Source organism: Dama dama, chromosome 10 (assembly GCF_033118175.1).
Source record: "Dama dama isolate Ldn47 chromosome 10, ASM3311817v1, whole genome shotgun sequence".
Taxonomy (NCBI): domain Eukaryota; kingdom Metazoa; phylum Chordata; class Mammalia; order Artiodactyla; family Cervidae; genus Dama; species Dama dama.
This window is the reverse complement of record NC_083690.1, coordinates 21272536-21298598: the sequence shown is the minus strand read 5'-3', so window position 1 is coordinate 21298598 and position 26063 is coordinate 21272536. Positions and strand designations below refer to the sequence as shown.

The 26063-nt window shown below is 42.5% G+C and overlaps 1 protein-coding gene across 1 annotated transcript in view; it reads right to left on the bottom strand.

Annotated features, from left to right (window-relative positions):
* Positions 1–26063, bottom strand: part of OTOA (otoancorin) — a 56434-nt gene that overhangs the window by 10027 nt on the left and 20344 nt on the right. The window contains exons 11-17 of the mRNA XM_061153983.1: positions 23817–23890; positions 20998–21133; positions 19854–20044; positions 17998–18091; positions 11941–12070; positions 6750–6937; positions 4772–4927 (exon numbers count right to left, since the gene is read on the bottom strand). Of these exons, the coding sequence (XP_061009966.1) occupies positions 4772–4927; positions 6750–6937; positions 11941–12070; positions 17998–18091; positions 19854–20044; positions 20998–21133; positions 23817–23890 (969 nt within the window). The remainder of the gene's footprint in view (positions 1–4771; positions 4928–6749; positions 6938–11940; positions 12071–17997; positions 18092–19853; positions 20045–20997; positions 21134–23816; positions 23891–26063) is intronic.

Sequence of the window (26063 nt, the reverse complement as noted above, 5' to 3'; positions counted from 1 at the left end):
TGAGCTGCATGATAGTGTGGATTGTCAGGGATCATGGAGACAGATTATAAGGATTACAAAAGGACCAGAGCTCACAAGGCAGAGGTAAGGAGGGGACATCCGAGGATGAACATCTCCTGAGTGGAAGTGAAGGAGTCACAGTGAATCTTCCCATCTCCCTTTAATGTCAGTCCATCCCATCACACAATACGGATCACTCTAGTGTTAAGAGAAAGTGTTGCAAACATTGTGAAATGTTCCAATGGGATTACACTTTTTAACATGGCTGTTGCCTTTCTATCCCTCAGGTCTGTTTAAATGCTACCTGCTCAGAGAAGACTTCCTGTATTCTCCCACCCCAAGTAGCTTCCCTCCCTGCTATTTCCATGAGAACCTTGTCCATCTTCTGCTTATCTCTTATCAAAAGTTGTTAAACGTTTCCTCTTGATTGCTCAATTTTTGTCTGTATCACCAAGCAGAATCTCCAAAGATGAAGACCCTATCCAGCTAGTTCACTACCATGTTCCCAGTATCTGACACAATGCCTAGCCCACAGTAGGGTACATTATGAATAATAAGTACTTTTTGAATGAATGAATGGAGGAACATCTGAGTGAGTGATTTACAGAAGCCATAGGCAATATATATTCCTTTAAAATGACATCAGATTACTGCCTCTCTAATCCAATCACATGATGGATTGGCTTCAGAGAGATTTCCTACATTTCTGCAAATCAGATTGGTCAATGTCTTCATGAAGTTCCCCTCAATGATTACAAAGCTCACAGGTGCTATAAGAGAATTTCAGTTAATACTGTGCTTAGATTTAAATGTCCTTGACTGAATGGAAATGTGCATCCCAAATAATAACAGGTAATATTTATTGAATGCTTACTGTATGTCAACACTCTTTTGACCATTTATACATACTATCTTTTCTAATCCCCACAACCCTAGGAAGTAAATATTATCTCTATTTCACAGATGCAGAAACTGAGGCACAGAGAGGTTAAGTAACTATGCCAAGATGCCAAGGTAATGCCAAGTATGCCAAGATGACTTGAATGACTGGTTCTAGGATTACAACCCAGGCAGTCTGACTCCAGAGCCTCTACTCTTAGCCACTGAAGATGTTTGGGGATGAAGGAGAGGTAGAGATTCAAGTTAGCTTTTGAACTTTTCTTATTAAGTCTTCATAATCAGGTTTCACTTGTTGACTCATAGCAATCTGTGCTCCCCAACTATCAGGCATGCCCATTTTAAAATGAAAGTGCAAAAATACAATTCAAATAAAATTACTTTGAAGATGTGATATTAAATTGTTTTGCCACTGGAACCTGGAAAATGCAAGCTCAGCCTGCAAGGTGATAAGCCAAAATATATTTCCTTGAACGACTGGGCCAGTGTATCTGTAATGATTCCAAGACAATTAATACCAACACTTTTAGGCAATATTAACCGCTGAAAGTGAATAGCTATAAGATTTCAATCTCTCTGTTCATCCCTCTGGCTTCTATAATAGTTTTTTTCCTTTATATTGGTTTTTAAGCTGAACTATCTGTTAATGCAATTCCGCCAGGTCTGACTATTAATCTAGAAACATGCATTTAAGGGTTTGATTGGGAGCTAAAGTTGAGGAACTGACTGCAAATGATATATGCAAATGTTAGGTTTTCATATCCCCTTCAAACATATTGATAAATCTCACTGCCATCCATGGGAATTGAAAATTGGTACAAAGGGAAAGAGATACTGTAGTTTCTAAGTTGGAGATATTTTCCTGTTTTCTCCCAGACTGCAAATAGAATGTTATTGGAAGTGTGATGTGGCACTTCTTAAGCCAGCCAAAACCAGTTTTAGAGTCACAGAACCCCAGGATTATAGAACGTCAGAGTGGAAGGAACTGCAGACTGATGGGGCAGGGGGAGGTCCAACCCTCTCATCTTGCAAATGAGGCAAGTGTTAAACTGCGGAAAGAGGGGGTGTGATGATGCCAATATACTGATGACAACAATGAAAACAACTAATTGTTTTGACTACTAGGTGGCAGGCATTGTTCACAATGAAAGTGAAAGTGAAAGGTGCTCAGTCGTGTCCAACTCTTTGTGACCCCATGGACTGTAGTCCATCAGGTTCCTCTGTCCATGGAATTCTCCAGGCCAGAATATTAGAGTGGGTAGCCGTTCCCTTCTCCAGGGGATCTTCCCAATCCAAGGATCAAACCCAGGTCTCCAGCACTGCAGGCAGATTCTTAATGTCTGAGCCACGAGGCAAGCCCATTGTTCACATATTTAACAGGTATTAACTTACTTCAACCTTCGGGCCAGGACCTCCACGTTGCCCAACTCCTGCGGGGCACAATTCACCCTGTGTTCTATGTGAATGTTGCCACTCAGAGTCATGACACAGCAATCCTGATTGCAAGAAGCTCATGAGAGTAGGGGACATGCCTTGGTTTTGCCTGCCTAATATCCACGCTCCCCTTGATAACACCACGCTTTTCCCTTGGTGAACCACCTGTATTCATTTCCTTTTGCTGCTGTAACAAATTACCACAAACTCCGGGGCCTGAAATGACACGGATATATTCTATTATAGTTCTGGGGATCTTAAGTCCTAAAATGGGGCATCAGGATGTGTTCCTTTTGAGACTCTAGAAAGCATTCATTTCTTTGTCTGTTTTAGCTTCTGGAGGCTGCCTGAAGTCCTTGACTCAGAGCCCCATCTTCGATCTTCAAACCCAGCAGCGCCGCACCTTCAAATCTCTCAGTGTCCCCCTGCCTCCAACGGTCACACTGCCCTCTGTATCACACTGCCCCCACCTCCATCACTAAGGACCCTTGTGATTACATTGGGCCCACCAGGATAATCTCCCACTGCAAGATTCTTAACCTAATCACATCAGCAAAGTTCCTTTTGCCACATAAGGGAACAAATTCATGGGTTCCAGCGATGAGGGAGTGGACACCTCTGGGGGTCATTACATAGCCTATCACACACACGTTCCCCGTTCTCAGTTCAAATGGTCTTGATGAGATGGATTCTACTCTCTAATGTGTGCCAGGCCAACCCACATATTCTACTTCTGACCAGATTGTTTAGGACCGGGCAATTGCATGATTGGAGGCAATGCTGGGGCTGTTTCAAAAATTAATGACAAAGAAGTGCTCTTTTCTGGGGTTGCTAATTACATGATACGTAAGCCTGGTGCTGAAAATGACAGCTGATGGGAGGGCCGCCTGAGAACCAAGTTAACACAGCGCAGCTAAGATACCACTTTGCAGCAATACAGTGGATGAACTTCCTACCCAACAGAAACATATTCTGGGCAGAAGTCCTTCTTTTGCCCATGAAGGATTCACTGACACAGGAATCACCCTCTCACCATAAGCTGAAAAAAGTAAATGATATGACTCTATTTAGACACTGGACAACAGGAAGCACAAGCTTATAATACTGAAAGAAGGAAAACAAGTCAGGTGACCCCCACAATTGCCCTTACTGTCTGCCCGGAGGCAGTTTCCAGGCTGTGGAGCAGGAAAGGGAACCCAAAAAAGCCCAGTGGTCAGGCTGAGTTGAGGATACAGAGGTCCAGGTCCAGAGAGGCCAGAGATCCTAAAATTTGTCAGGCGAAGTACTGGAGAGGAGGAAACTGCACAGAGAGGAGATGGGGTCCAGAAGCCTACAGAGAGGTCTTAGCAAGTCTGGCTGAGCACTGATCACACACAAGGTGTGGAAGTCCACATAAATATCAAAAAGGCATCAGAAAGCAGGAGGCCAAACAATTCTCGGAGCTCACATGGAGCTGGGAAGAGTTCACATTCCCACCAGCCCTAGAGAAGAGATCTTGAAATACACAGAGCAAAAAAAAAAAAAAAAGAAATACACAGAGCATTAGATAGAGTCCTCAGAAGAATCACATCTCAGTGATGGGGATAAATTAACCACTGAATAAAGCTCATTCTAGATTCACCCTTATAATACTCAAAGGGAAGCCTCAAAATCATCAAACTGATCTAAAAGTAATTGAAGTGTATGCCAGAACAAAGCCTAGTACTCTTCAAAGCAGAGCAACTAAACTGTGTGCTCAAAGATGTAAAATTCACAATGCCCATTAGCCCATTAAAATTTTTAGACTTACAAATATGAAAATATGACCATAATTAGGGGGGGAAATTAGCTAACAGAAAGACAATGATGAATTTCCCTGGTTGTCCAATGGTTAAGAATCTACCTGCCAATGCAGGGGACACGGGTTTGATCCCTGGTTTAGCAAGATCCCCATATGCCTAGGAGCAACTAAGCCTGTGCACCTGAACTACTTAAGTCCAAGAGCCTAGGTCCCATGTTCCACAACAAGAGAAGCCATGGGAAAGAGCAGCCCCCACTCACAGAGACTAGAGAAAGCCCATGAGCAGCAGTGAAGATCCAGTGCAGCCAAAAATAAATAGAAATGACAATGGTGATGAAATTAGCCACAAAGACTTTTATTTTTTTAGTTATTTTTAAGTCTTTATTGAATTTGTTACAATATTGTTTCTGTTTCACATTTTGTTCTGTTTTTTTTGCTGTTAGGCATACAGGATCCTAGCTCCCTGGCCAGGGATTGAACCCACATTTCATACATTGAAAGTGAAGTCTTAACCACTGGACCATGAGGGAAGTCCCTAGCAGCAAACACTTTTAAAGCTTCTATAATGACTAATGTAAGTATGCTCTAGGATGTAAAGGAAAATATACACTCTATTAAGACAGGAGTAGAATATTTAAGAGATCCAGCTTGTCTACTTACCTGCCCTGGGGTCCACTCTGTCTGCTGGCTGAGGGAAGCCACGGTATCGATGGAGCTGAGATCCAGCTGCTCCAGCTCACTCTCATTAAGAGCCAGAGCAATACGTCCTAGGGAAACAATATGGTACTCTCTCCAGTAAGAAGGCATGTCCCAAACCTTCAGGTGGAAAAAAAAAAAAACAGATTAGACTGACCCTTCTGATTGTGGTTTCCCTGATAGCTCAGTTGGTAAAGAATCCACCTGCAATGCAGGAGACCCTGGTTCAATTCCTGAGTGGGAAAGATCCCCTGGAGAAGGGAAAGGCTACCCACTCTAGTATTCTGGCCTGGAGAATTCCATGGGGTCACAAAGAGTCAGACACAACTAAATGACTTCCACTTTCACCTTTACTGACTGCATCTGAAACTGACATGGGGTAAATTTCTTTAATATATAAAGTTCTCTTATAAATCAATAAGAAAATGATGACTATATTTAAAACAGACAAAAAACATGAATAGGAAATTCACAAAAGAAGAAATAAACATATGAGAAAAGTTGTCTCAGTCATATTAAAGAAATGTACGTTAACAACAGTCAAAGAATACTAAGTTGGCTGATCGAATTGACAAAGAGTAAAAAGAATGATCACTTATGGTATTGGAGAGATATGGGATAAAGGATGCCCTCATTTGTTGATGTTAAGAATGTAAATTGGTACATGCTTTTTAGAGGGAAATTTGGCTACATGCATCAAAAGCTTTTAAAATATTTATACTCTGATTCAGAAATTCCATCTCTGAGAATTTAGCCTAAGTAAATAATAAGACAAGTGCCCAAAGAAATATGTATAAATATGTACATTGAGGCATTAAAAAAATAAACAGTCTAAAAATCTACCAACTAGTTATATAAATAAAGATCAACCATAAAGTAGGATATTATGTAGCTATTTAAAATGCTGATATAGATTTATATTTCTGATATGTAATAATATGCACTTACACTGTTAGTGTGGAGAGGAAGCTCTTGAATAGTTGGTGAATATGATACTATTTTTTGTAAAATATATATGTGAGATATATGAAATACATGTATGAAATATATAAATATATTTTACATGCATACACAGAAGTCTGGGAAGCTTCAGGTGAACATACCAAAATATTAATAGTGCTTGAAAGTGAAAGTAGTAGTCACTCAGGCGTGTCCGACTCTTTACACCCCCATGGACTGGAGCCTGCCAGGCTCCTCGCTCCATGGAATTCTCCAGGCAAGAATACTGGAGTGGGTTGCCATGCCCTTCTCCAGGGGATCTTCCCAACCCAGGGATTGAACCCAGGTCTCCCGCATTGCAGGCAAATTCTTTTCCATATGAGCCACCCAGTTATCTCCAGGTAAAAGACTGACTGACTTTCTTCTTTATTATTTTCTGACTTGTCTACAATAAACTTGGATTACTCATATGAAAAACAGAGTTATCATTTTAAGGAATTTAATGTCTTAACCCCACAACCATAACTACATCGCCCACAACGATCTTAACAGCTGAAACAAGCCACTTAAGGGAATCTTTATAAAGATGGCAAATTACTTCCAGTTCTCTTTTTATTTCTTTCTGCTCTGTTCTCAGGTGAATTTGCCACAGATTCTGAGAAAACCTCCTGCAAGCAGCAGTGGGGTTCTCCAAGTGGAGAAAGAAAAGGCATGATTCCTGGAAACCACCTCAGCCAGAGGCACCAGGGTATCCACAAAATTTGATTTACAGAGCATCCTTTAGATGCCAAGACATTTCATTCCATCCTCGACAGAGCCCTGAGAGGGAGGAGCTGGAACTCTCTCAGGCTCACAGATCATAGCTCTGGCTCGAGAGGACACAGTGAGATTCCAACAAAATGACCCAAGTGCAAACTCCACGAGACGGGTCTGTGCACAGCAGGGCTGGGACCCTGGGCTGGGTTTCCCTCTGTGAGGGCTTCCTCCCTGACGCGGGCTTCACCTGTACTGCCTTCTCCTTCAGCTTCCTCAGCTGAGCCAGGCTGAAACTCCTGATGGCCCCCAGCAGCTCCACACTCCTGAGAAACGTGTCCTCCTCCAGGCAGAGCAGGTCCTCGGGGGCCCAGCAGGCATTGGCTTCGGCCAGCTTGACGATGTCATCGAAAGAGGGAGCCACGATGCCATGGCAACCTGAGGAATGGGTGACATGGAGAAGGAACAGCGGAAAGAGAATTTCAGGAAATGTGAGTCTTTTCTCCTCCCCCAGCCCCCATGACCACTGGTTGCAGTAACTTTATTTATTTATTTATTTATTTATTTTTGGCTGTGAGGCCTGTGGGATCTTCATTCCCCAACTAGGGATTGAACCCGGGCCCCTTGCAATGAAAGCGCAAAGTCCCGACCACTAGACCTCCAGGGAATTCCCTGAGTCTACTTCTTTATTGAAGTGAGTAATATTCTTCTCCAAGCAGATTTACCCACGAGAAGCAGTGTAGGGTAGAAGCTGAGCCCAGGCATCCAGGGACCAGTTTGAATTAAACTTCTGCCGTACCTTACTAACTCTGTACAAAGCCACATGCACACAGTAGAAGCTTTGCATCATCCTGACTGGGCAGTAGTAGGAGCCGTTCACTGCGGTGAACAGTTCTGGCTTTAGATTCAAATCCAAAGCTATTTAACCCCACTGTGCCTCATATTCCTAGTCTATAAAATGAGGATTAAAATGTTGAATACCTCACAGAATTTTTGTGAAGACTAAACGTATCATTACATATAAAGCCAAGTATACAGTAAGCACTCAGTACATGTTAGCCATTTTTATTATTTACACTACCTGTCGTATCTGCCCCATGCCTTTGAGTTTGCAACCCAGAGTTAAGAGTTAGGGCTTCCAGAATTATGAGGAAGATGTGCTCCTAAGTGTGGAAACGGAAGATAACCTGCCTTCCATAAAAGTCTTGGTGGAGGCTGTGGCCTTCCCATCCCAGGAGAGAAGAGAAATGGGTCTGTTACATTTTCCTTGGCAACAGAAGAAACCCATTCATGTCGGTCGTTTAATAAGCTGAACCTTACCTAGTCAAACCATTTACTCACCAATACACAAATGAGATACTGTCTTAGCTGGCCCAGATGTGCACAACCTAAGAGAAAACCAGGCCTCTTGTCTTAAGAGGAGTCCTGGATTTCCCATCTTTGTAGCTGACAACCCCTGATGCTGACAGACTCACCAGCACCACCCAGGGTGGGACATTTCCCAAGCCCTGTGGCCACACCCCTCTCACTGCATCTTCAATGGAAATTCACTGGACATCAATCAAGAGGCAAAACTGGACCAGGTCAAAGGTACACGTCTGGTGCTCAGACATCTTTATCACTGCCCACTTGTAGATGATAAAAGACCCGTCTCTCCTAGACCCCCTTGGCTCCACTTTCCAATGAAAGCAGGATCCAGTGAAAGTACAGAATTGAGGAAAAAAGAATGGTTTTTAAAGGACAGCAGGGATTTGGTCTTATCGCTGCTGTGTTTCCAGGGGCCTGGCACATAGTAGGTATTCAGCAAATATTTGTTGAATGAATCAACACACACACACAAAATTTACCAAAGTGAAACCAAGTAGTCGTTCTGCTAATCCGTTAGTCACTATGATCACAGCAGCAATTAATACCCAGAGCCAACCAAAGAAAATGCCAACTAAGCACTGGAGGTAATGGCCTCCTCCCCAGGTGAGAAAAGTCTTACTTTCTCGTAGCCATGGGCACAGAGGAGGAGTTTATAACAACTGGATTGTTGGGCCGTGAGGGCCGTGGGGGCTAGTGGTGATCTTCACTTGCTTTGGGTTCCGTTCCAAGAGCTGCCATTTACTAGCTCTGAGACTTCAGCCGAATCTGAGTCTCTTGAAACTTCATTTCCTTTGTCAAGAGTAGGAGGGACCATACCACCCACCCCACAGGACAGAGGTGAGGACCCGAGGTGAGCATCAGTCCAACTGTGACGCTGCCGTGCTTGCTGCCCCGTGAAACCCTCACCTTAAGATCTCCTTCACAGGGAGCCAAGGCTCCACTCCAGCCACGCCGCCCTTCATTTCTCCTTCCTCCCCCAGTCCTGTCCACTCCTCTGTCCAGAGACGCTAACTCCGCATGTCCCCTGGCCCCACTCCCAACTCCCTTGAGTCTTTCCTCAAATGTCACCTTAGAGAAACCTTCCTTAACCAATCTCCTTTCAAATTACAACCCCTCACCCCACACTCTGACTCCTGTCCTTGCTTTAATTTCTTTTTAAAAATTTTCTTGGAGGAGAGTTGCTTTACACTGTTGTGTTATTTCTGCTGTACCGCTAAGTGAATCCACTGTATACATATATATATACACATGTATCAGTTCAGTTCAGGCGCCCAGTCGTGTCCGACTCTCTGCAACCCCAGGAACTGCAGCACACCAGGCCTCCCAGTCCATCACCAACTCCTGGAGTTTACTCAGACTCATTCCATCGAGTCGGTGATGCCATCCAGCCATCTTATCCTCTGTCGTCCCCTTCTCCTCCCACCTTCAATCTTTCCCAGCATCAGGGTCTTTTGCAATAAGTCAGCTCTTCGCATCAGGTGGCCAAAGTATTGGAGTTTCAGCTTCAGCATGAATCCTTCCAATGAATATTCAGGACTGATTTCCTTTAGGATGGACTGGTTGGATCTCCTTGCAGTCCAAGGGACTCTCAAGAGTCTTCTCCAACACCACAGTTCAAAAGAATCAATTCTTCGGCACTCACTCAGCTTTCTTTATAGTCCAACTCTCACATTCATACATGACTACTGGAAAAAACATAGCTTTGACTAGACGGACCTTTGTTGGCAAAGTAATGTCTCTGCTTTTTAATATGCTGTCTAGGTTGGTCATAACTTTTCTTCCAAGAAGCAAGTGTCTTTTAATTTCACGACTGTAATCACCATTTGCAGTGATTTTAGAGCCCCCAAAAATAGTCTGTCACATATAAATACATATATATGTGTGTATATATATATGTGTATATGTGTGTATACATATATATGTGTATATGTGTGCATGTGTGTATATATATACAAATATATGTGTGTATATTTGTGTATATATATACATATATATGTGTGTAGTGTGTGTGTGTGTATATATACATATATGTGTGTCTGTATATATGTGTGTGTGTATATACCTATATGTATATGTGATGTGTGTCTATATATACATATATATGTGTATATGTGTGTATAAACATATATATTGTGTACATGTGTGTATATATACATATGTGTGTGTGTTTATATATACATATGTGTGTATATATACATATATGTGTGTATAGGTGTGTGTATACATATGTGTGTATACATATATGTGTATATATACATATGTGTGTATACATGTGTGTGTGTGTGTATACCCATATATGCTATGCTATGCTAATTCACTTCAGTCTTGTCCGACTCTGTGCGACCCCACAGACGCCAGCCAACCAGGCTCCCCCGTCCCTGGGATATATATATGTGTGTGTGTGTATATGTGTGTGTGTGTACATATATATGTGTGTGTATATGTGTATGTGTATATATATATACACATATATACATATATATGTGTGTATATACATATATATGTGTGTGTGTGTATGTGTATATACATATATATGTGTGTATAGGTGTGTGTGTATATACACATATATGTGTGTGTGTGTGTGTGTATGTGTGTGTGTGTATATACATATATATGTGTGTATTTCTCTTTTTTTGATTTCCTTTCCAGTCAGGTCACCACAGAGCACCAGTCAGAGCCCCCTGAGCTGTAGAGTAGGTTCTTACTCGTTATCTATTTTACACATAGTGGTGTATATATGTAAAGCCCAATCTCCCAGTTCATCCCAGCCCCTCTTTCCCCTTGGAAGCAACCTAAATGTCCATCAACAGAGGAATGGATAAAGAAGATGTGGTACATATATACAGTGGAATATTAGCCATTAAAAAGGAATGAAATTGAGCCATTTGCAGAGACACAGATGGACCCAGAGACTGTCATATAAAGTGAAAAAGAGAAAAACAAATATTGTCTATTAACACACATATGTGGGATCTAGAAAAATGGTACAGATGAACCTATTTGCAAGCAAGAATAGAGACACAAACATAGAAAACAAACAAATTTTCCTTCTTGATACTTATCACACAACACACTTCGTATTTCACTTATGTCTGCAATTTGTTGTCTGGTGACCGCCCCCCCTCCACACCTGCCAACATTTGAAAGTAAGCTCAGCTCTATGAGGGCAGGGATTTTCTGCCTGTGCCTATTGTTCACATAGTCGGTGCTCAAAAATTAGTTGTTGCAGGAAACAAAGCAAGCACGGACTGTCAACTATCATTATTACAACTATTCTTGGGTCTGGTTAACTTTGTCTCCTCCTGCTGGGCACAAGTCTACGCTTAATAGGTATACAATAATACTTGTTAATATCTAATACTTACTGAGCATTTTTCCTACATGCCAGGCACTGTTGTGGACATGTTTATAGGTTTTAGGGGCTTCCCTGGTAGCTCAGCTGGTAAAGAATCCACCTGCAATGCAGGAGACCTGGGTTCGATCCCTGGATCAGGAAGATCCCCTGGAGAAGGGAACAGATACCCACTCCAGTATTCTGGCCTGGAGAATTCCATGGAGTTTTTAGTCCATGGGTTTGCAAAGAGTCGGACACGACTGAGCAACTTTCACTTGCACTTTTATAGGTTTAAATCCACCAGTCTTCACAATAATCTAGTGAGGTAGGAACTTTCATTATCCTCATTTTACAGAGGATGAAACCTGAGGCACAGGGAGGTTAAGGAACTTACCCAAAGTCACACAGCCCACAAGTAGCAGCCCCAGGATTCAAATCCAGTCAGCCAGGCCCCAGCACAGCAATTCATAGTCACACAGCCATTCTGGCCCTTAAATCAATCGTTCTGAAATGTTTGTTGCACATGTTCACCCATTAAACCTACTAGCCTGGCTGAGGAGCACAAGATACAATTTCAAATCACTTTACAAAGATGTAATTTTTGCCCGTGCATTTTTGCTACTCTTCTTGTTTTGCAAACACTGCATCCAGTCCCTGGGACAAGGAGTCCACTTGATGGCAGGAACTAAGCCAAAACACTGCTGCCAGACCCAGCCTCAGATACCCCAGAAACACTCACCAGGGCTGGGGTCAGAGCTGGGGTTCTCCAAACTGCTGTTCCGAACAGATTCAAAGACAGCCTGGAGGAATTCTTTAGGGGGCAAAGTCCTGGCCATCTCGGAAGCTGTTTGTTGAAGGGTGTCAGGAAACTATGTGGGGCAGAAAAGATGAACAACGAGGAATGAGTAATAATTAAAACACGTTAAACAGAGACCTAAATCAGAGTTTAAAGTGGAACACCGCTGCATTGCCTCCATTGTTTTGTTTTTTGTTTATACAGGCATACGTCATTTCATTGCACTTCACTTTATTGCATTGCAGCACTGCATTTTTTTATACGTTGAAGGTTTGTGGTAATTCTGATGACCAAATCAATCAGCAACATTTTGCCAACAGTATTTGCTCACTCTGTGTCACATTTTGGTAATTTTCACAATATTTCACACTTTTTCATCATTACTATATTTGTTATGGTGATCTGTGATCCGTGACCCTTGCTGTTACTATTATAACCACACCCTTATCAGACAGTGACCTTGATTGATAAATGTAGTGAGTGTTCCGACTGCTCTACCGAGGAGCTGTTCCCATCTCTCTCCCTCTCCTCACACCTCCCTATTCTCTGAGACACAACAATATCGAAATCAGGTCAGTTAGTAACCTGACGATGGCCTTTAAGTGTTGGAATGAAAGGAAGAGTCATAAGTCTCACTTTAAAACCTAGAAATGATTAAGCTTAGTGAGGAGAGCATGTCAAAAGCTGAGACAAGCTGAAAGCTAGGCCTCTTGCACCAAACAGTTAAGTGAAACCGTGCCTGCAAATGAAAAGTTCCTGAAGCAAATAAAAAGTCCTACTTAGTGAACACAGAGATGATAAGAAACCACAACAGTCTTATTGCTGGTGTGGAAAGTTTTAGTGGTCTGGTGTGTACATGAAGTCACTTCAGTCGTGTCCGACTCTTTGCAACCCTATGAACTATAGTCCACCAGACTCCTCTGTCCACAGGGATTCTCCAGGCAAGAATGCTGGAGTGGGTCACTATGCCATCCTTCAGGGAATCCTCCTGACCCAGGGATCAAACCTGCTTCTCTTTTGTCTCCTGCAGTGGGAGGTGGGTTCTTTACCACCAGCGCCACCTGGAAAGCCCTTTAGTGGTCCGGATAGAAGATCAAACCAACCAGAACATTCTTTTAAGCCAAAGCCTGATCCAGAGCAAAGTCCAACCTTCAATTCTGTGAAGAGGTGAGAGGCTGAGAGAGGTGAGGAAGCTGCAGCGGGAAAGACTGAAGCTAGCAGAAGTTGGTCCATGAGGTTTAAGAAAAGAAGTCTTCTCTATAAGATAAAATTTCAAGATGAAGCAGCAAGCGCTGATGTAGAAGCCACATTAAGTTATCCAGAAGATCTAGCTAAGATAATTGACAAAGATGTCTACACTAAACAGCCTTATCTTGGAAAAAGATACCACCTAGGACGCACATAGCTAGAGAAGAGAAGTCAATGCCTGACTTCAAAGCTTGAAAGGACCAGCCGATTCTTTACGGGCTAATTCAGCTGGTGATTTTAAGTTGAAACCAGTTCTCATTTACCATTTCAAAAATCCTAGGGTCCTTAAGCATTGTGCTAAATATACTCTGTCTGTGCTCTATAAATGGAACAATAAAGCCTAGATGACAGCACATCTGAGTGCACTATGGTTTACTAAATATTTCAAGCCCACTGTTGAAACCCACTACCCAGAAAAAGAGATTCCTTTCAAAATATTACTGTGCATTGACAATGCACTCAAGAGTTTTGATGGAGATATGCAATGAGATTGATGTTGTTTTCATACTTAACACAACATCCATTCTGTAGCCCACAGATCAAGGAATAATTTTGGCTTATTACTTAAATGTTTTATTATTCAATTCAATTATTATTATTATTTTAAAAGTCTTATTATTTAAAAATACATTTCCTAAGACTATGATTGCCACAGATAATTTCTCTGACGGATCTGGGCAAAATAAATTGAACACCTCCTGGAAAGGATGGTTATTCTAGATGCCATTAAGAACACTTGCGATTCAAGCAAAGTGGTCAAAACATCAATACTAACAGGGATTTGGAAAAAGTTGATTCCAACCCTTGTGGATGACTTTGAGGCATTCAAGACATCAGTGGAGGAAGTAACTGCAGATGTGGTGAAAATAGCAAGAGAACTAGAAATGGAAGTGAAGCCTAAAGATGTGACTGAATTGCTGTAATCTCATGATGAAACATTAATGGATAAGGAGTTGCTTCTTACGGATGAGCAAAAAAGTGGTTTCTTGAGATGGAATCTACTCTGGATGAAGATTGTTGAAATGACAGCAAAGGATTGAGAATATTAAAGAATCATAACTTAGTTGATAAAGCAACAGCAAGATTTGAGAGGATTAATTTCAATTTTGAAAGCAGTTCTACTGTAGGTAAAATCCTATCAAACAGCACTGAATGCTACAGAGAAATCGTTGGTGAAAGGAAGAGTCAATTGACGCATCAAACTTTGTTGCTGTCTTATTTTAAGAGATTAAAACAGTCACCCCAGTCTTCAGCAACCACCACCCTGATCATTCAGCAGCCATCAACACCGAGACAAAAGCCTCCATCTGCAAAACATTAACAACTCACTGAAGGCTTAGATGATAGTTAGCATTTTTAGCAATAAAGTATTTTTTATTTAATGTATTTACATTGTTTTTTTAGGCATAATACTATTGCACACTAATAGACTATAGCATGGTGTAAACATAACTTTCGTATGCACTTGAAACCAAAAGAAAAAAATCACGTGACTTGATTTATTGTAATACTCACTTTATTGTGGTCGTCAGTAACCCAACCCACAATATCTCTGAGGTATGCTTGTAGCAGCTTCTCATATAAATTTAATTCTTTGCCCAACTAACCTAGTCTCTACAAAGAATCATATAAAATGATATCCAACCTCAGTGCTAATCCAATACATGTTCAAGTATATTGCTTTCACCCATCAGATTGTAAGAAATAAAATAAAGTGACAATACCTAATGCTAGCCAAGATGTAGGAATTATGCATACTTATTTCTTTGTGGGACTATTAGATGGTGCATCATTACCACCTGATAATATCTATAAAAATTATGTATGCCTGTCTCTTTTGGGGTTGTACTGTTATTTAATTTTCATTGAAATATATATGTATAAAAGGAGGAGAAAAGAGTTATCTCTGAGTTTGAGGTGAAGACTAGCAATGAGGGGGCTTCTAGTTGCCCTAAGAAAGGTGCCATTTCTTATCCAGAGCTGATACACTTTTTCAAGACTCAGGATATTATTGGTAAATCTGTCCAAGAGTCCAGAGAATTCATCAAACTCTCCCCTGCAGTTGCGTGTGTCCCAAAAGTCACCCAGGTTATATGTAGTTCCTCCTTCTATTCTAATTTTCAGAATCAGAGTCACACATAAATTTATGTGGGAAATTTACTGGGAAATTCACAGACACTCAGGCCCTACCCTAGAGATTCTGAGACCATTGGTCTGGGGTGGGGCCATGTATCTGTCCATTTTAGTCCCCTGGTGATTCCCATATGCAGCTAAGGTCATGAGCGGCTGCTCTAAGATAAACGGTTAACTTTTAAGAGGAGATTACACAGCACAGTATTTTCCATTTTGTATTTTTAAAGGGAGGAGGAGGATTTTTCATAAAGGATGCAGAAGAATCTAGGAAGAGCAACTACCATTGATGGGAGAGGCTGGGAACCCAGAAACACAGAGCCAGAAACTTCACATCCTGTAGCCTTTGATGTATTTGGGATTTTTCTAACCCAAACGTATTTCTTGTTCTGTTAACATTTCAGTCATTAAAACTAAAAGTAGAATAAGACTGCTGGGAGAAATATCAACAACCTCAGATATGCAGATTATACCACCCTAATGGCAAAGAGCGAAGAGGAACTAAAGAGCTTCGTGATGAAGGTGAAAGAGGGGAGTGAAAAAAGCTGGCTTAAAACTCAACATTCAAAAACCGAAGATCATGACATCCAGTCCCATCACTTCATGGCAAATAGATGGGGGAAAAAATGGAAACAGTGACAGACTTTATTTTCTTGGGTTTCACAATCACTGCAGACAGTGACTGCAGCCATGAAATTAAGACACTTGCTGCTTGGAAGAAAAGACAAACCTCGACAGCATATTAAAAAGCAGAGACATTACTTTGCCGACAGAGGTCCGTCTAGTCAAAGCTATGGTTTTTCCAGTAGTCATGTATGGATGTGAGAGTTGGACCATTAAGAAGGCCAAGCACCAAAAAATTGATGCTTTTGAATTGTGGTGTTGGAAAAGGCTCAAGAGTCCCTTGGACAACAAGGAGATCCAACCACTCAATCCTAAAGGAAATCAACCCTGAATATTCATTGGAAGGACTGGTGCTGAAGCTGAAGCCCCAGTACTTTGGTCATCTGATATGAAGAGCCAACTCACTGGAAAAGACCCTGATGCTGGGAAAGATTGAAGGCAGGAGGAGAAGGGGATGATAGAGGATGAGATGGTTGGATGGCATCATCGACTCAATGGGCATGATTTTGAGTAAACTCCAGGAGACAGTAAAAGACAGGGAAGCCTGGCATGCTGTAGTTCATGGGGTCACAAAGAGTCAGACATGACTGAGTGACAGAAAAAAAACAAGAAAGAATAATACAACAAAACATCGACATGCCCACAACCCAGATTAAAAAGTGAAACATCACAAATATAACCGATAGCTCATCCTAGGCCTCCCTCCTTCCCCAGAAGTAACTCTCACTGCAAATTCAATATTTGATAATTAACCATTCTCACGCACTTTTAAACTTCTGTTACATATGGAATTGTTTTGAATGTGCTTAAAATTAATCTAACTAGTATTTATTTACTTAGTGTCCTACTGTATGTATCTTTTGCAACTGTTTTTTTTTAATCATACATTGTGTTTCTGAAATTTTAACTATACTGATATAAAACTTTTTCAATTTTAAAAATTGATTTTTTAAAGAGATAGATAAGCCTATAAGACATATGTATCTGCTGCTTATGACTCTAGGTTTGGACACCCCAAGAGAAGATTTTACCATGACTGGACACCGGAATGTTGCTGTTTATGTGTGAATCTGGGTGACATGCCAGGTATTCAGGTACCCTGAGCAAGTGTAACAACATACCTCTTACGTGTGTGAGTACAGAGAATGAAAGTGTGTGGAGGTGCTTTGCAGTCTATCTGACTCTTGTTCAGCACATCCCCTCCTACTCCACCCTCCACCTGCATGGAGGAAATTTCCTGCCCCACTAAGATAGGCTTGGTCATATAACTTACTTTGGCTAGTGAAAAATGATGGTTAGTAGTTTCCCAGCCTAGGCTTTAAAGAGAACTGCACTTTGCCCTCCCTTTTGTAGAGTTTCAGATTTCCACAGCAAGAAAACCAGGCTCCAGGTAGCCTATTCCCCAGGGCAAACTCATAGTCCCAGACCCACAGAGCAGGCAGTAAAAAATAAATGTTTTCTGTTGCATGCCAGTGAGATTGTGCAGCTTTGTTACACAGCAGGAGATGACTAGTACATGACCATTTGGCACACCTCTTGGCCTTGTGGAACTCTTGGGGAGTTGCTCCAAGGAGAGTGTTACACCCAAAGGCAATGCTCAGTTAAGATTTGGTTTTGGATCAGATATGTTTGCCCATGTGACCGCACACACTGGACACACATGTTGTGTACATACGGTGCTGGTGGGTGTGAGCCCTCCAATGGGCATGCATGTGGGAGGCACACGGATAGCAGAGTGGCGGCCAATGACAGCTCCCAGGTCACGCACATCTGCCTAGAAGCCACGTGAAAGGCTCAGAGTTCCTTTAGATGCTGCCTCGTGGCCTTTCCCTGAACTGTGGGCATCCTGAAGTGGAGCTGGAAACACCTGAGCTATTTGAGGCAGAGAGGAAGTTTCCAGAAAGACAAACTGACAACAAACCCAAGGGAATATAACTAACCACACTTTTCTCTTCTTCAAACTCCTTCAGCCTTCTCTAAGATAGAACATTGAGGTACCTTTGTGGCAACAGAGCTTAATTCATCTCCTGAGAAAAGCACTAGAAAGGATCCCAAATCCTTCACTGTCTCGGCTGTCCAGTTCTGGGGGAGTCTAGGAGAGAGAATAAGCAGTCAATGGAAAGATCGTGCTGTTGCCCTTGTCGCCCCAGCATCTTTTTCTTTTAGGAAAAGATTACCTATATACCTGGAGAAGCTGTCAATCATGTGGTCCACATCCCTAACCAAGAAAACAGACATGTAATGCAGGCTGACCAATCAGAATCATCCTGGGGAATTTTGATGGAACTATGAGAGAAGCTCTCTTTCTTCTGGTATCTTTAGCAATAAAAAGGATATTGCAGGCCAGTACTATCACCAAATGGAGAAAATAAAGGCCACACCCAAGAACACAGAGCTGAGAGGTGGGGGGAATGTTTTCCTGATGACTTCATTTGAGCCCCTGGATCCAGTCATGCCTGAAGTCACATTCACTTCTAAACTCGATCAACTCCCATTTTTTAGTGTGAATTGAGCTCCTGAATTTCTTTCATTTGCATCAGAGTGTTTCCTTCCTCCCTTTCCTCAACAGAAAAGTAATGCTATAATTACTTTTACAATTCCTTTTATAATTACCATTATAAGTCTCATCCTATGGCAAGATGAAATTTCCTCTCAAACTTGGCAGAATAATAACTTGCCAGGATCCTGGCACTGACCCAGGATACACTGTTGTTCTTATGGAGACACAAATGTCTACAGGGACGTACCCCACACTATCTCTAAAGGATGTCTGGTGATATGGCTAAAGGAGATCTGTCTAATTAACAGTGATAATCCTTCGGCTAGGACCAAGGCAAACCATCCCTGGCCAAAAAACCTCCCTTTATCTCTTTCATTAACAACAGTATCCCATTAGACTGTAAGTTCCATGACAACAGGTAATAACACATGTAATGATAACAACTGAATCTCCTGAATCTCCATTTCTTGTGATAAAGCAGTTGTCAAATACTCAGTTCTACATGCAGGGCACTGTTGTAAGTCCTTTGCATGTATTAACTCAGCTAATCAACACCTCTGTGGGGACTCTCACTGCCCCCATCCTACAGAAGCAAAAATAAAATGCAAAAAGACTGAGGAGCTTTTCCCAGATCACACAGGCTGTAAATGATAGAAAAATTTAACCGAAAGACTCAGGTTCCCGAGTCCTGCCTCTTAAACTCTATGTAATATTAAGTGCCTGGGCCACAGTAACTACTCCAAAGACATTTGTTGTCTAACCATTAACTGATGTCTAGGCCCTACTCAAGTCTGACCTAACTTCAGAAAATTCTGCATGGGAAAGGACAGCTCTGTTTTCCCTGAGGAAGTTCTCACTCACCCAGAGCTGACAGTGTCTCAGTTATTTACATTATTATTGTTGTTGTTATTTTAACAACAATAATAATAAGACCTCCTTGTATTTGTAAAGTGTCATCTTTTTTTTTTCCGAAGTTTATTTTTTGGCTGCATCTCACAGCATGTGGGATCTTAGTTCCCCAACCAGGGATTGAGCCCACCCCCCCTGCCTTCAAAGCATGGTACTAGACCACCAGAGAAGTCCCATAAAGTGCCATCTTTTTTGAGACTCCTTCATTTTCCATAAGCCAAGATGTATTGGTGACAACCACGTGAGGCCTGCAGACAAGCTATCATTCTCACTTACAGGGAATCTGAATCCAAAAGAAAAAAAGGTCAAGCTTCCAGAATAAATCCCAGGCTCTAACCTCATCACAAGTTAGAGACTCTGCTTTGAGGTGGAAGAGCCAGGGCTGGGGGCCCCTTCGCCAGCAGCCCCACCGCAGCCTCGGAGCCGAGCCCGGGGCCCTCCTCACCCATGCTGTTCCAGGAGCCTCAGCCTCACCGCCGCCTTCTGCTGGGGGCTGAGGTCCAGGCAGTCTCTGAGGCCACGCAGGGCGGTGGCCCAGGCTTTGGGGGACAACCCACGGCGGATGACGGCTGCCGGCAGGTGACAGAGCAAGTTCCCCAGGATGTCCACGGCGTACTCGTCAGCAATGGTGTGGCTCTGAAATCGACAAGTGGAGCTGGTGGAAAGGCCCAGTGGGGTTCCAGATCGTGATCCCATAAAACACTTCCTGACCCCAAACCTCATCAAGGTTCCAGGATCCAAACCACCTACCCTACTGTGGACTCACACAAGGCCTAACTTCACCCCAAGGGAGTAGGCCTCAGAAGTCTGGGCGACCACACGGAGTGGGGGGCGGGTGTGGGCAGAAGGCTCGTCCATCATGAGCACTCACTCACTGAGGCTGCGGTCATTATCACTGTCATTGCTCTGAGGATACCCCATCGTTCAGTACCCATATGATGAGAGCAGAGCAATAATAAAAACAGTACTTTCAAGTTTATAGGCCCTTGAAAGCCTCCAAAGCTCTTTCTCAAAATGACAAAAATAGCTAACATTTATTCAGTGCTTACTATGTGCTGGGCACTGTTGTAAGTGTTTCCAGGTCTTACTCTGTTCATCTTCAAAGTAACTGTATAAGTACTAGTATCATACACTTTTTCAAGATAAAGAAACTGCCAGCTCAGCCCTTTGAGCCTTTGCACTAAACAGTATATAACCTATTTCATGTCCACAAGAGCTCTATGAAGAAAGTGCTACTGTACCCATTTTACAGATGAGGAGACTGAGGTTCAAGGATGAGAAGTGACCTGCCCAAAGCCACAAAACCAATCACTGGCAAAGACTTGTCCAGAGCCCAGACTCTGTACTGTGCTCCTTCCAGTCCTCCAGGGCGGCCTCCCCTCATTCAGGCCCCAGAATGGAAGTCCCCCAGAACCAGTGGCCAAGAGTGTCCCACCCAGTGGTTTCAGAGCCAGCTTTGAGACCAGACTTCTGGCCATCACACAGACCTGAGAACCCAGCCAGCTCCTCTGAGGATTCCCCAGGATGCCCACAGGCCCCAGAGGGGAAGGGACACAAGTCAAAGCGTCACCCAGGAAGAGATTCCTTACCAGGCACTGCTGCACTTTCTTGAGAACGGAATTTTTTTTGTGGGAATCTAAAACCAAGGAGTCCAGCTGACTCTTCCCCAGGCTGATCAGGAAGGGCACACACCGAGAATCTGGGATAGAAGCCAGGTAGCGAGCCCTGGAGAGAGATGGGGAGGATGAGGGAAGGAAGACAGGGGCTGCTCTGTATTTGCCCAGGAGCTCATTACAGAGCTGATGCTCAAGTGTTGGTTCTCCCCAGTGATGTCCTGGCTCCTCTGAGCAGGGAGCAAGCCTCCCACCCATCGTTTTTCTTTTTCACTGTCAGGAAGCAAACTTCCCATAATGCTCTTCTCTCACAGGTGGAAACAACCTTCCCATCATGCTCCCCTTCCATGACCCAACAGCGGGATCTGAGAACAGGATCTCCACAGACAGAAGCTGCCTGTTGGACTGGTTGAGGGGAGGTGAGGAGAAAGGAAATGAAAAAGCCGAAGAAGAAAGAGACAAAGAGGAGAAAAAAATGAAAATAGAAAGTGGACGGAAAAGGATGAGGAGAGAGTGGGGAGAGAAATGACTCCCAATTCTGTCAAGCCCCAAATTCTCTAGGGCAAAAAAACATAGAGACCAGTTAATAAAATGTTATTTCAGCTAGTAATGGATGGAAGGAAGAAAATTAAATGGCTCTATCATGAAGGATGATGTGGGGACCAGCCAGGGAAGCCCCTCTGAAGGGAGCACTGTTTGAGCTGAGAACCCTCCTCCAAGCTCTTGACCTTATATTCTCAACAGAGGACAATATTTCCCCCGATGGGGAGAAACTGGTTCAGGGAAAGGGAGGGATGTGGATGGGGAATATTAGTTATTACAGTGATTTGTGATCTGCCAAAGCTCAACCCTACTCAACACAATCTTACTCCTTGTAATTTCTCTCATTATGGAGAAGTTAAATTTTTCTCCTTTGGGAGGCAATAATGAAATAAAGGTTGAGAAAGACCCATGTGGCATCATTGCCACTTCACTATTCCAAAACCAAATTCAACCTCCTCCTTTCAAACATGTTCTGCCTTCTCTCTGCCATCCAAGACTCCTTCATCTCTTTATCCCTAAATCTTTCTTTGCTGGCTCCTCAATAATACTCAAATCTGTTCTTGTCTCTCCATTCCTAATGTCACTGTCTTATTTATTTCTTCATTCATTCAATCAGAGGGCTTCCCTGGTAGCTCAGACAGTAAAGAATCTGCCTGCAATGCAGGTGACCTGGATTCGACCCCTGGGTTGGGAAGATCCCCTGGAGAAGGGAATGGCAACCCATTCCAGTATTCTTGCCTGGATAATTCCATGGACAGAGGAGCCTGGCAGGCTACAGTTCATGGGGTCACAAAGAGTCAGACGTGACTGTGCGACTAACACTTTCACTTTCACACTTTACTTTCATTCATTCAGCAAATATATAAAGAACATCTGCAGCATGCCAGGACTTCCCAGGTGGCACGAGTGGTAAGGAACCTGCTTGCCAACACAGGAGATGTAAAGAGACATGGGTTCAATCCCTGGATCAGGAAGATCGCCTGGAGGAGGGCATCACAGCTCACTCCAGTCTTCTTGCCTGGAGAATCTCATGGACAGAGGAGCCTAGTGGGCTACAGTCCATGGGGCAGCAAAGAATTGGACACAACTGACGTGACTTAGCATGGACACATGCTGCATGCCAAGCGCTGTGACATGAGCGGCAGGTCCCTACCCTCAGGATTCTCTAGGGGGAAGAAACACAGAAACCAGTTAATGAAACAGATCATTTAAGCTAGTAATGAGTGAAAGGAAGAAAATTAAATGGCTCTATCATGAAGGAAAATGTGAGGACAGCCAGGGACTGTCTGTCCTCTGAAGGGAGTACTGTTTGAGCTGAGACATGGATATGTGGAATAAGACATGGATATGTGGATAAGACAACCATGCCAAGGTCAAGTTTATAGAAATAAGCCTCCACTGTCTCTCTCTTCCAGCCAGGATCCCTGCACTCCATCCTCTCTATGGACCACGATGATGATCTCTCTGAAGCATAAAAGTGTGCCCAGAATACAAAACACCCCAGAGTGTCACACAAGCCCTCCCTGACCCCTCTGGCCTTCTCATTTGAGCCCAAGGATCTAGCTATGCCTGGAGTCCACACCTGGATTTTCCTGAACACAAAATTACCTTTTATTGCCTAAGCCAGTTGGAGTGAAGGTTCTGTTACTTTCAATCAAATATCAACTTGATATTATAGTTGGCTTAACGCTTGTCTGTTTTTCCTCCATGAGATTGTAGGCTTTTATAAGGGGAAAATTAACTTACCTCTCAGGACTTAATATGTAGTAAGTACTCAACAAATAATTTTAATTCAGTGAAGACAATGGCAGCAAGAGAAGAAAGAGGGAAATAAAGAGAAAAAGAGAGAAACTGTGTCCAGACCATATATAAAAAGCAGGGCTGCCCCCCAGGCCTGATCACCCACACATCTTAGAGGAGAAATCCCACCATTCCCATTAGTCCTAATTCCCCTGGAGCCTGGACCCAGCTGTGAGGACAGCCTAGATGTGACCCCCTTCACTGGCATTCACTCATTCAAATTCAGATTGCTTTGGCTTTGGTTTTTAAATAACAAGAATAATCAAGAGAGTGTGCCTGAAACATGACCATGGGGCTCAGAATTTATATGCCGGATCTCAAGGATTTCATTGTTGAAGGCACTCCCTACTTGCCTCCAGTTCCTTAACGACACCTAGGGAGAGAGAATCACTTTGGCTTTGGGGACACCTGCCAATCATATGCCAAAAAGGGGGGACTTGATGTTCACTTACGGGAGTGCAGCCAAGAGGAAGAGTGGCATAGAGGACCTGGAAACCTCCCAGTATTTCCACGCCAAACAGTTAACCTGAAAGATTAAAGCAATTCTAGGAATTGAGTCCAATAAGACCAAACACAGATTGTGCTTTCTGTGGGTCAGAAACTGTTCTAAGTGCTTTGAATACATTCACTTATTAACTTATACGTTCACTTTAACACCCTAAGATGTAGGTAACACTACTACACCAAGTTTATGGATGAGGAAACTGGGGCAAGAACAAGATGCCCAAAAAAATTTAAGTCTGAGAATGCTCACCACAGTTTCTTTTATAACTACAAACGAGATGTGACCTTAAGATACATCACTACGGGACTGATGAAGTAAATTATGGTATAGTCATATGGTGGAATACTATGCAACTATTTTGTTTCCATATGGTAGATTTATGTGTATGTGTATCATATAAATTTAAACAGAACATTGTGTATGGTATGAGCTTATTTGTGTTTTTTAAATTACATGTAGATATGTTTTAGATATACTAAAAATTCTCCAAGTCAATAGCAAACTTCCTCTGTAGTTATACCTCTGAAGCCTCATGACTGACATTTGAGGCAGGATAAATCCATGTTGCAGGAGCTATCCTCAGCATAACAGGATGGTTAAGTAGCATCCCTGGCCTCTACCTAATAGGTGTCAGTGGCATCTCCCCCAGGTGTGATGAAAAAAGGTGTTTCCAGATATGTCCAAATGGTCCCCTGTTGAGAACTATGCTCTAGGAGAAATTTTACTTCCTCTCTATTGTTTTGTTTTATAATAATCATGTGTTTTCAGCAAAAAGATAAACAATAAAGGCAAATTTTCTAAATACTTGTATCTGAAGGTTCTTAGAACTGGGCAGAGTCAGGTAAGGAGGTTTATGGGGACATCGCTTCCTATTTGAATGTGCAGGTCTTCCTCAAAGCGGGCCTGAACTCCATCCATTGCATCAGTTGGATGAGTGGAAGGAGACAGCCACACCAAGGTCCAGGTTACAGAAATTACCTGCTTGCTGCCCTACCTGGGCAAGGCTTTTTGTAGATTTCAGTGGTTCTCACCAGGGAAGTGTTAAAATGAAAAGTATCAGGCTTCATCCCAGGAGCCCCAGGGAAACTCTGCAAGTGGGGCTCTGCATTTTTTTGTTGAGGTATAATTGATATGCAGAGAATCACACATATTTAATGCATACTCTTTGATGAGGCAAGCACGTGCAAACACCCGTGATGGCAGGCATCACCACAATCAGGGTAACAGGCATGCCCAGCATCTCCGAAAGTGTCCTTTGGTCCCTTGGTTTTGGTTCTTTAGAAAGAGCACATAACTTGAGAGCAACCGTCTTAGCAAATTGTGAAGTGCAGATATATTGTGAACTGCAGGCGCTGTGTCGTACATCACATCACAACTCGCTCATCCGGCAAAACTGAAACGTGCTACGCAGCAAACAAGCCTTTCAGGCCATGCTGATGCAAGCCTGACTTTGAGAACCACTGACAGAATAAACAATCCGAGGGAATGACGGGCTTCATTAAAAATCTGCACATTATTCTAATGATGTCAAAGGATTATATAGTTGGCTGTACCCTTCCTGGCTCTTGGGGAGAAAATTCTCTTTTCATTTTTGTCCTGTTGCAAATATTTTCTAATTTTCCTTGTTACGGCTGCTTAGATACACCCATCATTTGAAAGTGGGACATTTAGCTCCCAAATACATGGGTGTTTTTAAGTATCCTTGATATTAACTTTTTCATTTAAATGCTGTCTTCTTTGCAATCACCCTCCTTGTTTTGTCAGTCTTTTAATTTTATTGAGGCTTTCAACGGCTAAGTCAAAGAGCTTGCTCAGTAAATGTTACATTGCACGTGAAAATATGTAGTTGATTTTCAAATATCTTTTAATATTGATTTCTAACACAATTCCACAGTGATAAGAGAACAGACCTTGTATGGCTTCAATGCCTTTAGAACATGAAATGTTTTCACCTTGTTTTCTGTCCCTGTATATGTTCCAGTGTCTCCTGGTTTATAGTCTATAAGAACTTGAATAGAATCTGTATCCTGCTGTTGTGTGAAAATTATATAAATCTTAATTATGTTGAATTGGTTCATAATGCCTTTCAGGTCTACTATAAACTTTCTGCCTATTCATTCTATTAATTTTTGAGAGTTCGCTATAGAAACTCCAACTAAAAATCTGAAATTATCTACTTAAAAAACTAATTACA